The sequence below is a fragment of the Strigops habroptila genome, chromosome W, assembly GCF_004027225.2.
Source record: "Strigops habroptila isolate Jane chromosome W, bStrHab1.2.pri, whole genome shotgun sequence".
NCBI classification, from domain to species: domain Eukaryota; kingdom Metazoa; phylum Chordata; class Aves; order Psittaciformes; family Psittacidae; genus Strigops; species Strigops habroptila.
Window position 1 is genome coordinate 14,662,228 of NC_044301.2, and position 14,255 is coordinate 14,676,482.

Consider the following 14,255-nt stretch of genomic DNA (forward strand, 5'->3'; position numbering starts at 1 on the left):
TTACCTGTCGAGATAAGCTCAGAGCTGGGCAGTAGCTGGAAGTACCTTTGGAAACAACTCCGTGAAAAAACAATCCTTGCTTCATCAAGCTATACAGTTTTCAGCTAGTGAACACTGCAAGTAGTTTAAATGATTTTTTTAGGGTTTGGTTTTTTTTTTTCAAGAAGACCGCTTAGACACACCTGGTCCTTTTAGACATTTGCTCAACTACAGCATGCTTAAAAGTAAAAGTCACATTGAAAAGTTCCCTTTAAGGCCCTTTGACCAGAGGCTGATTCTCCCTGTTCTGTCCCAAAATGTAATTTCAACAGAACATTTTCTGACAGTGTCTACATTAACAAAACTACATATTCCAACTAAAGACTCCTCTCTGGGTATTGTTCCAAGCACCCAAGTCTATAAGAGTATATGTTACATCACTAAGGCAAAAGAGGCAATTCCTTTTGTGTAATATTTTGGATATAAATCCATCTGCAATCTCTGTTACAGAAGCCTCTAGAATGGGGACATGTCCAAAGTGTCCATACCTGGGGAAGCCTTTGGCTGAGTTTAGTTGGGGGCTGAATGTAAAATTCTAGAAAACAAAATAAGCCCATGAGTTTGTGCATCTCTTTTTACTTGTTATCAGTCTTGTCACAGACACAAAAGGATAATGAAACTTCTGCATGCAGACACTGAGAAGAGGTAAGGGTTAGTGTGTGTGTGGAGTGTCACCCAAAACTCTACAGCTTAAATGAGATTATGAGGAGCAAAGAAAAACTATGAACCACATCTTTCATTCTTTTCGTTCTTCCATTCTGTCTTTCCATGGCCACATGTGCTACTGCATGCCTCTGTCTCAAGATTTTATCCTGGTGTCTCTCCTGGGAAGGTTAAGCTTAAGGAAGGTTAAGTTAGCATAGCCTCTAGGTGACTTTCTGTTTTCCTGGTCTTCTGCTTTGTCCATTTCTCTGAGAGGCTACAGATTGCTTCCTAGAGATGACCCTTCACCAGTCAGAGGGGATGCCAAAATAAATCATGACTATGTACTTTCTCATATCCTATTTCTCTCCATTCAAGGGTCTTCTTTTTGTCTTGATAGGACCAGAGGGCTGTAACCTGTTTATCTACCATCTACCCCAGGAGTTTGGGGATGCTGAGCTGATGCAGATGTTCCTGCCTTTTGGTAATGTCATCTCCTCGAAAGTGTTTGTGGATCGGGCGACAAACCAAAGTAAATGCTTTGGTGGGTAAAGATAACAAAACAATTAGATTCATCTAGGAAAGGACTTTCTTTGAATAATTTACCTTTCAAACTTCTTTCTTTCTGCTTAATCTTTATGATTTCTCTCAATTTACTCCTGTCTATACTTCCCCCTTCCCTCTTTGTCTCCTAATTTTGTTGTGCTCAGAATTGGGTGCACTGCTTAGAGATGAAAGTTTGGCATCTCAGTAGCACTGGAGCGTGGCAGACGCTGGTGGTGGGGTGGAAAACACCACCCCTCGCCTTGGAAGGGGAGGTGGGGAGGGTACAGAAAAGGCTAAAATACCTGGAGCAAAATAGGGGTAGGGGGGTGTGTAGGTAAATTGCGGATGGTGTCAGAAGGCAAATTTTAGTACATAAGGAAAAGGAAAAACGTTGTGGGGCTGAAGGGAAGACAGAGTTGTGGGGGCAGGTTTCCAGCAGCTGTGATGCATTAAACTGCAAGGGGACAAGGGCTGAACAACATCAGCTGGACACCTGCTCTTCTGCAGGGATGGCTGCGTGGTGGACTACAGGCTGACATGCTCTGAGCCCACTGAATCTGAGTTAGGGCCACAGCAGATACAGATACCCTGACCTAACCCTGTGCCTCATTTGACAGGCCATGCTAAGAGGCGGGGTTTGAAAGCTGCAACAAGGTCGCAGAGCTCTGGCCTTGCTGCTAGCTCAACCCCACCAGTGGGAGCACAGAGCGCATCCTTGGATCCCTGTGAGCCACCAGCTAGGGACACCCAAGAAAAACAAGTGATGCACAGTACAATTGCTCACCACCCAATGACCGATACCCAACCCATTCCTGAGCAGCAATCAGCACCCCCTGGCCAACTCCCCCCAGTTTAAATACTGATGTTGTGGTTTAAGCCCAGCCAGCAACTAAGTGCCACGCAGCCGCTTGCTCACCCCCGTCTCCGGGTGTGATGGGGAGGAGAACTGAAAGAATGTAAAACCCGCAGGTCAAGATAAGAACAGTTTAATAACTAAAATAAAGTTTAATAATTGAAATAAAATATCATATACTACTACTACTAATAATAATACTACTAAGGGGAATAACAAAAAGAGATATAAAACTAAAAGGGGAAAGGAGAAAAAAAAAAATTAACAATAGTGATGCACAATACAATTACTCACCACCAGCTGACTGATACCCAGCCTGACCCGAGCAGCGATCAGTCCCTTCCGGGTAACTCCCCCCAGTTTATATACCAAGCATGATTTGCTGTGGTATGGAATATCCCTTTGGCTACCTCAGGTCAGGTGTCCTGTTTCTGCTCCCTCCTGGCTTCTTGTGCCCCTCCTCACTGGCAGAGCATGAGAGACTGAAAAGTCCTTAATAAGGGTAAGTGCTACTTAGCAACAACTAAACCACTGGTGTGTTATCAGCATTATTCTCAGACTAAAGCCAAAACAGCACAGTACCAGCTACTAGGAAGAAAATTAACTCTATCTCAGCAGAAACCAGGACAGTATCCAGCCTTATTCCATACCATTCACATCATACCAGGTCTCACATATCCCAGCAAAACCTTTCCTATCTTTTTTACACACACACACACACACACAGATATCATTCATGTAGTCTATGGACCATCCCTACAGAAGTTTGTTGTGTTCATTCAGTCCATGACTTTGGGTTCCATCCATGATAACAGTCTCTCAGGGGAGGAAAGATGGTGTGTGCTGTTGGATTGTTGCATACTGAAGCCAATTCCAATTCCATTACCGCTACATTTGTCCAGTTTTATCAAAATTCATTCTTCATTAATGTGGTGATCAAAAGGGAGTCAGGTTCAGATCCTCAAATCCAGAGTGATGGGGACAGGTGCCACAAGGTGTCCAGCGCAGTGATGGGTGCATAGCTGCCACGGAAGAGATCATATTTAATATTATACAGCATCGTGCAGTTTAATACCCTGGCTGGTTTTGCCCAAAATCAAATCTCCTTGAGGTACACACTGGACTTCCCCATCCTCCCATATTACTCACTGTCATGGTTTAAGCCCAGCCGGTAACTCGGAACCACGCAGCCACTCGTTCACTCCCCCTCACCTTCTTTCTCCCCCTGCTCCTGGAGGGATGGGGAGGAGAATCAAAAGAATGTAACTCCCACGGGTTGAGATAAGAGCAGTCCCGTAACTAAGGTATAATACAAAACCACTACTGCTACCACCAATAATAATAATGATAAGGGAAATAACAAGGGGAGAGGATACAATTGCTCACCACCTGCCGACCGATACCCAGCCTGACCTGAGCAGCCATCTGGGCCTTCCACATAACTCCCCCCGGTTTATATACTGGGCATGACGTGCTGTGGTATGGAATACCCTTTTGGCCAGTTTGGGTCAGGTGTCCTGTCTCTGCTTCCTCCCGGCTTCCCCTCCTCCCTGGCAGAGCACGAGACTGAGAAAGTCCTTGGTCAGAGTAAACATTACTTAGCAACAACTGAAAACATCGGTGTTATCAGCATTGTTCCCAGGCTGAAAGTCAAAAACACAGCACTGTACCAGCTACTAAGAAGGAGAAAAATGACTGCTATAGCTGAACCCAGGACACTCACCAAGTGCACCTAAGTCCTTGAGCAAAAACAGTCCCATGAGTGGGTTTGCGTTTGCCTGAGGCAGGAATAACCCAGACTGTTTTCCCCAGCAGATTCATAACATACACTACAGGAACTTTATCCCCCTCTATGGTACATAAAATTTTTGATTGGGCTGGCCCAGCCTGGTTTGCAGATTAACCAGGTGGATTTTGGTAGATGTGTATCCCAATGATATTGAAGGTCCCACCACCCATTGCTCTCAGGGTAGTTTTTAGCATTCCGTTGTACCATTCGATTTTCCCAGAGGCTGGTGCATGGTAGGGGATGTGATATACCCGCTCAATGCCATGCTCTTTGGCCCAAGTGTCTATGAGGTTGTTCCGGAAATGAGTCCCATTGTCTGACTCAATTCTCTCTGGGGTGCCGTGTCGCCACAAGACTTGTTTCTCAAGGCCCAGGATAGTGTTCCGGCCAGTGGCATGGGGCACAGCATATGTTTCCAGCCATCCGGTGGTTGCTTCCACCATGGTAAGTACATGGCCCTTGCGTTGGCGGGTCGGTGGGAACGTGATATAGTCAATCTGCCAGACCTCCCCATACTTGTGCTTCAGCAATCATCCTCCATAACAGAGAGGCCTTAACCACTTGTCTAGCTTAATTGCAATGTGTGTTTCACATTCATGAATAACCTGGGTGATAGTGTTCATGGTTAAGTCGACGCCTAAAACATCAGTGTATTATCAGCATTATTCTCAGACTAAAGCCAAAACACAGCACTGTACCAGCTACTAGGAAGAAAATTATCCCAGCCAAAACCAGGACACTACCATAAATATTTATGGGCCTACTGGGCCTGATTCTCCACATAGCAACAGGGGTAGACCAAAGGTAAATACTGAAGTGAGGTGAGAGCCAAGTCTGGTAGCTATTTTCTGGACAGGTATTCACTTTATCACCTCTCAGCTTAAAAGCTGTCTGTATTGCTGCTTCTAAGGTACTGTGAGGTCATGGATGATAGCTGAGCAGGGATTGAGGGATCTTAGCAGTGATTTTTCTTAACTGAGAGTCTTACCGGGACAATCTGAACATCAGCTTGTTTGATGAAGTAACCTCCCAAACTAATGGTGGGGCATTCCAGCCTGAAAGCAGGATGGTGCCTTTTGGATGTTTAGATGCAAGCACACAGGCAAGCCAAAACAGGAAGTAGAGTTTGCAAGTAGATCTTAGTCACCTTATATTAGCTTCTAAGACATATGTCCAAGTCCAGTCAGTTTTGGGTCCCATGTGTCAAGCCCCAGTTTTCTTTAGCTTTAATTTACTTTCTCATAAAGCTGAGTGCCTGCTGTGACTTTTGGTCTCAGACAAATCTGTTGACTATGCTGCCATGTGCGCCACCTCCAGAAGGAAACAAATAGCAGAAGTACAGGTAGCTAATTATCACAAGCATATCATGCAGCTTTTCAAAACCTCCCACCCTGATGACCTTCAACTTCAAAGCAATGTAAAAATCTAGAGGGTATTACAGAAAAATCAGACCTTTCATTTAGTTTGCTATGTCCAACTAAAGGTGCTGCTGAATATATTTTTTTTTGTTCAGAAAGCCAATTTAAAAAAAAAAGACCACAACAAAATTACTTTTTTTTCCTAAAGGAAAAGAAGGGATTCTGTTAACTTGGAAAATAAGAAAACTCTCTCCTTTTTTGCTTAAATATTTCTGAAAACTCAACATGTAAAAACATAGCACTTTTTAGCAGAAGTCTTGCACAGAGGCATAGTATGTCACAGCCTGGACATCAATTTCTGCAGGACCCTGGAGATATATCTTGTCTCTGTGCAAGGCAGAGACTGCACTGGGCCTCTCATCTCCCCACTGCATGTGTGTAAGTTCTTCTCTGTGTAGGTATGCTAAACATCAGAGGCCATACAGTATATCTATGTGCTGGTTGCAATTGTTCCATTGATAATTCCCCTCTTATGCAGCTAATTTAAATGTGTACAAGGCAAAAAGAAAACTCCAGTAAAATGACACTATTAAGGCTGCTATAAGGCAAGTAGTCAATGTGAGAAGAGCTGTTCTTCACAGTGCACACACATGGTTAACTCTACCTCTGTCGTAGGGTGATGTTATGTCATGGTTTAAGCCCAGCCAGTAACTCAGAACCACGCAGCCGCTCACTCACTCCCCGCCCCTTCTTCCCTCTCCCCCGCTCCCAGAGGGATGGGGAGGAGAATTGAAAGAATGTAAATCCCACGGGTTGAGATAAGAACAGTCCAGTAACTGAGGTATAATACAAAACTACTACTACCAACACTAATAATAATACTGATAAGGGAAATAACAAGGGGAGAGAATATAAAATTAAAAGGGGAAAAGGAAAAGAAAACAATAAACACAAGTGATGCACAACACAATTGCTCACCACCTGCCGACCGATACCCAGCCCAACCCGAGCAGCGATCTGGGCCTTCCAAGTAACTCCCCCCAGTTTATATACTGGGCATGATGTGCTGTGGTATGGAATACCCCTTTGGCCAGTTTGGGTCAGGTGTCCTGTCTCTGCTTTCTCCCGGCTTCCCATGCCCCTCCTCACTGGCAGAGCATGAGACTGAAAAGTCCTTGGTCGGAGTAAGCATTACTTAGCAACAACTAAAAACATCGGTGTGTTATCAGCACTGTTCTCAGACCAAAGTCAAAAACACAGCACTGCACTAGCTACTAAGAAGGAGAAAAATAACTCTTACAGCTGAACCCAGGACAGTATTTCAACATAGTCCTGGGAGCTCATGTATTTGGCTGTTATCCATGACACCCATGTTCTTCTTAGAAGCAGTGTTTTCTAGCGAAGATTTCACCTTTTTATGAATGATCCATTTGCTTCATTAAAATGAGCAATCTTTAACTGAGTCCAGCCTATGCAGTGACCCAGGTCATCATGACTTACTTCTGTCATTATGTGACTTCACCATTTTTGTATGATTTGAAAATTTTACCAGTAAGTACTTTAGATATCTTCCAGGTAATGTTAGAAAAACTGAATAGCATAGACCTTTCAGCATGCTCCTGGAGGAGCCTACTAGAAATTCCTCAATATTGTAAGTAAGTCACAATTTACTATTTTTCTGGTGGTTTATCTAATTTTTAAGAAGCTTGATATGGGCTGCTTTTATTTTCTATAAAGTATGTTCTCAAATACTCTAGAAGAGTTTATGTATACTCAATGAAAACTTATTTCTGAACTAAACTTGCTATTTCATGCAATCATTAGATGTTATTTTCCATGAAATCATGATGATTGCTATTAATCGTATACCTTTTAACTCTTTGCCACATAAGCGCATATCAAAATTTTCATCATTTTATATACATTTATGAAAGATTAGCTAAAAGTTTACCAGGTCATCTAGTTTACATCCTTACAAATTAATAATAGTGATTTTTTTTTTTTCCTGGAACACTTTGTATGTTTTCGAATATTCCATAAATTTCTAAAGTGAACATTAATGGCTCAGCAAATTTCTGAGCCAATTCTTCCAGTATTCCTGGGTTCTAATTATCTCATGCCACAGATGTGAAATATCTAACAGTAGTTGTTTTGCATAGTTGTCAGTTCATACATTATGAAATGGGTGGGTGGATGGATGGTGTGGATAACTGGATAGATGGATCTCACCTAGTCACAATTAAACAGCAGTGGAAGGTTAAATATTACAAGAAGTCTTCCAATTATATTAGGTACCAGATAACAGCTGAAGTACTCTGCCCTTGATCTGCAGATGTACTCCTTTATTGAGTATTCCAGTACCCATAAATCACCTTACAATACAATATGTTCCAATGTACACATACATTATAGAGCTACTTACATACAGATTTTATCCTGAAATTCTTTACAGCACTAAAAAATTGCAAGACAGCAGCTAGTACATTGTGTAAAGAACATAGCAAGACAAAGACCTTGCAAGGCAATTGAAGGAAACCTCCATTCTCTCATAAGGCTAATAAACCCAGAGAAAGAGAAACTGAGCAATCTTAGAAGTGAAATGGACTTAAGTAGCAGGGATGTGCTGAGGCGTAGGTGATTAGGTCCTGATGGGGGAAGAAGGGTGCACGATGTCTCTTCTTTTTCACTGCATGGTCATTTGCCTTCCACAGGCTGAGAGGCAGATCCTTACTCTTCTGTAATTCTCATTTCCCTCTACTGAGACGAATACGAGTTAAATGACAAGAGGGAAAAGTTCAGAAGAATGATATCCTCTCCTTAGCTAGTGGCTTTAATAAATGGAAAAACAGAAATGCCAAGAAAGAGCCATCATGGCAGTCAAATAATAGATTTTTTTCTGGTTCTGGCTGTCTGTATTTCTGGCATAAAAAAGCTACTAAGCATCACTGTCTATTTGTTTCTGTTGCAATGTCTTGCAAAGTGCATCTCTGAGATGGTAGTTTTGTGCAGCAAGTATCTGCAAAACAGTTTTCAAATGCACTCTAAGATATATTGATAATTCCCTTCTTTATCATCTCAGCTCATTAAAACAGAAAAACAGCCCTTGAGAAATATCAGTCATATAAATGCATTGGTGATCGTGCTGGCATCATGAGAAGGGCATGAAGCTCTCTCAGTGTGCCCCACTACCAAGACTTCCTATGGAAGAAATGAGGACAAACCAAAGCACCCTCCAAGATGCTACCCCAGTTTCTGCCCGCTAATCATTTACACAATCATGCAGGAAAAGAGCAGTCCAGGAGAAGTCATGGACTCAAAATGTCAGTATCTTCCTGGAAGATGCCGTGCGGCATCAGGAAGATTAGATGCCCTGAGCTGCAGTCCTAGCAGATTTTTTCATTCTTTGCTGCTTTAATAAATCATGTATTAGAACAGCCTTCTTACACATTCAGTCGGGGAGGGGGGGAGGGGAGAAAAAAACCCATCTCCCCATAAAATAGATTTATCACAGAATTCTGTCCTCCCACCAACCATTTTCAGACTAGAACATATATTTCTCTGGTCATTAATTAACTGATGCACAGAAACAGCTTCAAGATTTTTAACCTTTCTCTTTTGCTCTCCAAGAGCATAGATCACAATTCAGGGGGTGGTGTTCAAAACACAGATAGCTTCTTGAGAAACTGCTTTAAGCCCTATAGTTATGGGCTTAAACATTAAAGCCATTCAGAAACCAAGTATTTAAGTTATTTTTCCCAGTACACACATTCTCTTCCTAGTCATACACCTATAAATCTGTCATAGCACCATTAACACTGCTGACATTGACATGGAGAAACAAAGACAGTTAATTGCCAATAGTGCACATAGCAACAAAGTCATATAATCTACCAGTAGGTATTTGACCTGAAAAGAGAAAGGACTATAATATTATTAGCACAGCTTGTCTGGCTATCTGCCTATCCCTTATCGCTACAACATCTCAATTCTCAGGATAAGCCATAGCTTTTCCTTTTTTGGAGTACAGGCAGATACCTTCAACAATATGAAATGCAACTCCATGTAAATAGCACAAAGGGGGAGAAAGCACCAACAACTTCTGAGCATATCGAGCCCAGCGAAACTAAAAGTGTTGTGGTTTAAACCCAGACGGCAACTAAAGTACCACACAGCCGCTCGCTCACCACCCCCTTCCCCCCTCCCCGGGTGGGATCTGGAGGAGAATCAAAAGAATGTAAAACCTGCAGGTTGAGATAAGAACAGTTTAATAACTAAAGTGCAATATAATAATAATGATAAGGGAAATAACAAGATGAGAGAATATAAAACTACAAGGGGAATGGGAAAAAAACCCAAACCAATAAATGACAGTGGTGCGCATTACATTTGCTCACCACCCACTAACTGATACCCAGCCCAACCCAAGCAGTAATCCATCCCTTCCAAGTAACTCCCCCCAGTTTATATACTGGGCATGATGCAATTAACATCACTTTGGGGAGTGACTCACACAGCCATTAGCCAATTAACATCTTACTTTGAGATGTCAGTCCCAACTGCAGAACCAGGTAAATCCCACAATAGAGGTACCTCAGTTTAAGTTAGGTGCCTGCCTTCATTACAGTCAGCACGGGTGCTTGCTAAATAGCCAGTGGGACTCGATTCATTTGAGTACAGCTAGGAGTGTCCCCCCCAAAAGAAATAAATTTTGTCCTACACTCCACTGACTATGTTGGCTAGACCTCCACTAATTATTTTAGGATCACAAGGTGATTTGCTCACAAATGGATGCACATGTACACACTCTAGATATGTGCATTTAGCCAGTAGGAGGTATATTGCAACAGGACCAGTTACAAGAGTACAAATCAAAGTTTACAGGCAAGATATGTTCTCTAAAGACATGATATAAGCAATTATCCAGCTGCAGCCAACTCAGCTTTGATATTGGGTAGCTGTGCATATATTAGTAAACATACCTATCACTTTAGCACAGAAGAGCCCACACCCAAACTATTAAATCCTCTTACTTTCCAGAATATTATGGCCACATCCAAGCTAACTACTGAAAACAGCCTTTGTCCTGTGCTAACACTCAGACTTTGTCTAGCCAAAACTATGCCAAGGACCTTTCTAAAAATTCGGTGATAGAGATAATTGGGTTCCATTTTCTCTGAACTTCCCTGGCACAGTTTTAGTTTACTGTTATAGATGTAACTGATGGGTCTTGGGCAGGAGTATTAGCAATCCAGAGGTGATTTTAAAAATAACTGGCTTTCACTACATCTTATATTCAGAGATGTAAGATGGCTAGACAGCAAATTTCAAATTGAAGCTCAAATTTCCAAGGGAGCTTCTAGCAGTATTAAAAGATTGAATCAACTCAGGTGAAATCAGGAGATGTTTAGTTTGTTCCTTTGCTGAGATCAAATCATAGGATCTTATTGAGTGATAGATTATTCAATTAGTCAAATGTAAACTGGGAACATTAGCAGGTGCTTACTGGCTAATAAGTGATTACAAAACTAGATCCATTGACATTTAATAATATCCCAGCTCATTACACACCATAACTCTCCGGTTTCCTGTCTAGATATTGATGAGTGCTGTGAGGCTTGAGCAACACTTTTGCTCACATCTTCAGAGCTGCAGTTTCGATACCACCTCATTCAGGTGGTTGTGAGGAAAACTGCGTTGAGACCCCGTTACTTGGAGCCTCAGCTTCAAGATGGGAGGATGAAGAGGGATGCCTGTTTATTCCATTGGCCTCCCTCTTAAAATTACATCTGCCACACTCAGTAAACCTGTTGTCTCAATTTGAGGCTAAGATCATATGCTTCGTGACCTCTCATAAACTTATGTTATTAGCAGCTTTAATGCAAGAGTGAGGAGGTATCTTTGCATATATGTGTATATATGCATGTGTATGTCTGTCTTTTTCAAAATGCAAGCAACTGTGTGATCTGTGAGACTGACTTTCAAGGAGTAACTAGACCAGGGAGGAAGTGCTGCTGAATGTAATCACAGTACAGACCAAGTCTGTAAGCCATGCCTGGTGCTGTTGACAGCAGCAGGTGTATACCAACAGCAAATACTCAACATTATCTTTTTGAGGAGCTTGCAAACTGTCTCTTCATTTCAGCCTGTCTATTGAGAGACACTGGGTTTCTAGGCTTGATTTATGCTGCCAGAGATTTACAGGGGTGGCAAAACAGATGGCTTTGTCTGGAGTGCAGGCTGGTCCAGACTAGTCTTACCAGGGTTTGCGCTCAGAAATGTTGTCACACAGGGACATTGCTGGCAAAGGTAGCAGAGACAATTCTTGTACAATGTGATGGCCCCTGCCTCACTAATATCTCAGACCCATGGTCACTCCAGCTAAAGTCATATACAGTCTGGGCAAATGAAGCCTCTTCCTGGAACTAACATTAAAAAAAAAAAGAAGAAAAAAACAGACCCACACCAAAAAAACCTCCCCAAAACTGAATGTGTTAGATGCGTTTCATCCTGCATGGTTCTGACTTATCTTGGCTCTTCTGATTCTTCCATTGAGACAAAGAATGTCATTTTAGGTGGCCTGTAGGTACAGTATTCAGTCACTATGAGTGTTTCTACTGCTGGATACACTTCATGGCTGATTGGATGATTTGCTGGCAAGGTATGAAACTACTTAAGGAAACCATGTTAGGAAAGCAGCAGTGTTCATCTTTCTCAACTTGAGAGTCAACATAAAGTCTGCAGAAATTGCCGGTTAATAAAGTTCCTCATATTGTTTAATTGGTCAAAAATCAAACTATTCATGCCAATGAATACTATAATGGAGAAGCTATTAAATTCACATTTTACTTATATTGCCATAATAAGGAAGTAACAGTAGGTATATCAGGTTTTCTTTGTTGTGAATATTGGAAGGCAAAGGAAAGGTTATCTTGGTCAGTAAAGGAGGGTCTAGAGATTTACCCATCATGATGGAGGGAAAAAGAGAAAGACAGAATGCTTTGAGACCATGCATCACATGTGCTGACACCCAACTCAAAGGTGACCCAAATATTCTGTGTGCTCGTATTATGGTACCAGCATTTTGATCTCCATGCTTCACATAGTCTTATGTCCAAACTGGCACTCAGATGAGGCACTGCATCCTAGGACACCAATCTATAACAACCCCTCCTACTCTTCATCCCCCTTCAGCAACCATCCTCTCCTCACTTTCCTGCCCACCCACCCTCCTACCTACTCACTCCCTCCCTCCCACAGACCTCATCCCCTTCCCCATGTTCATTCTCAGTGGTAGTTGCATGTACGTGCTTTGGCCTCCTTCACCTCATTAAGCCCTCTGCCTTGCCTCATGTTTTGACAGGTTTTGTGAGTTTTGACAATCCTGCCAGTGCCCAAGCTGCTATCCAGGCTATGAATGGCTTCCAGATTGGTATGAAGAGGCTGAAGGTGCAGCTGAAGAGGCCAAAGGATGCTTATCGTCCCTACTGAAGAGTTATGGGAACCACTGGATACAAAGCAGTAGTACAGGTAACTGCATGGGGAAGAGAGTGTCAGCTGTGGTTGTAACCTCTCTTTGTGTTATAGACTCAAAAAGATTAAGCTCTGTGACTCTCTTGCTTCTGCATTTTTCACTCTGGCTAGAGCCACACTGCACAGACACGCACCCACACATAAACCAGAAACAGTTTGTGCGTGTGCGTGTGTCTAGAAAAAGAGGTGGAAGGTTGCTTAATGAGGCACGAACCAAGTTCCCCACCCCAGGGATATCCCATGTCTTCTTGGTCACTAGAGGAGAGCCAGCAGCCATCCTAATTCCCTTTTGTTGTGGTTTAAACCAGGCCAGTAGCTAAGTACCATGCAGCCATTTGCTCACACACCCCCCTCCCTCCCCTCCGCCCCCCCACCCCGGGCAGGATAGGAGGACAATCAAAAGAATGTAAACTCCACAGGTTGAGATAAGAACAGTTTAATAACTAAAGTACAATATAATAATAGTGATGATAATAATAATAATGGAAATAACAAAGGAAGATAATATAAAACTAAAAGTGGAAAGGAAAAAAAAAAAAGATAAACACAAGTGATACACAATACGATTGCTCACCACTCACTGACCAATACTCAGCCCGACCCAAGCAGTGATCTGGGCCTTCCGGGTGACTCCCCCCAGTTTATATACTGGGCATGATGTGCTGTGATATGGAATATCCCTCTGGCTACTTTGGGTCAGGTGTCCTGTCTCTGCTCCCTCCCAGCTTCTTGTGCCCCTCCTCACTGGCAGAGCATGAGAGACTGAAAAGTCCTTAATCAGGGTAAGTGCTACTTAGCAATGACTAAAACATCTGTGTGTTATCAGCATTATTCTCAGACTAAAGCCAAAACACAACACTGTACCAGCTACTAGGAAGAAAAATAACTGTTACAGCTGAAACCAGGACACAACCAAATGCACCTTCGCTTGGCTTCCCCACACCAGGGAGGACACAGGTCTAATTTGCAGCTCACAGCCCAGCTCTGCAATGACACATGCTGCCTGGAACTGAAGGAGAATTAATGAAGTAGGGTTGGTTGTTTCGAGAAGCCATTCTGTCACCATGGAGGCAGACAGAATGCTCTCAAATTTATCTGCAAAGTAATGTGAAAATTCCTCGCAGTAGGAGAGATTTGACAGGATGTGCCTAGCATAGCTTTATAAAAAGGTCTCTTCAAATGCCTCCAAATCTCATTCATCTTTTTCTTGCTTTACCATCCTTTTCAACATCCTTCTTTATCTTACTTTGTCTTTTTTCTAATGCCTCCACAAGGCACGTTTATCAACATCAGAGGGCTTTCTCATACAGTTCAGCTTTTTCCTCTGAATCCACTCTTGCAGAGTCCAAGCCTACCAGTACTCTCCACACCCAGAGACTTCACCAAGAGCAAAACTTGCCTCTGTGCATGAGACATTTGTTTTTGATACTTCTGCGGATTCAGCTGTGCATGGGCTAAATTTTGATGACTGTCCCCTCCATGCATTTTTCCTCCCTCC

The 14,255-nt window shown here is 42.5% G+C and overlaps 1 protein-coding gene across 12 annotated transcripts in view; it reads left to right on the forward strand.

Annotated features, from left to right (window-relative positions):
- The window catches only part of LOC115619073 (CUGBP Elav-like family member 4), a 528,109-nt gene extending 515,394 nt beyond the window's left edge, over window positions 1–12,715 (forward strand). For 5 of the 12 annotated variants that reach the window (XM_030511095.1, XM_030511094.1, XM_030511097.1 and 2 more), the window contains 2 exons: window positions 1,082–1,165; window positions 12,588–12,715. In XM_030511095.1, coding sequence (XP_030366955.1) covers window positions 1,082–1,165; window positions 12,588–12,715 — 212 coding nt within the window. Of the gene's footprint in view, window positions 1–1,079; window positions 1,226–12,587 lie in introns of all 12 variants that reach the window. The other 7 variants (XM_030511101.1, XM_030511102.1, XM_030511100.1 and 4 more) reach the window with 3 other exon arrangements.
- The last annotated feature ends 1,540 nt before the right edge of the window (window positions 12,716–14,255 follow it).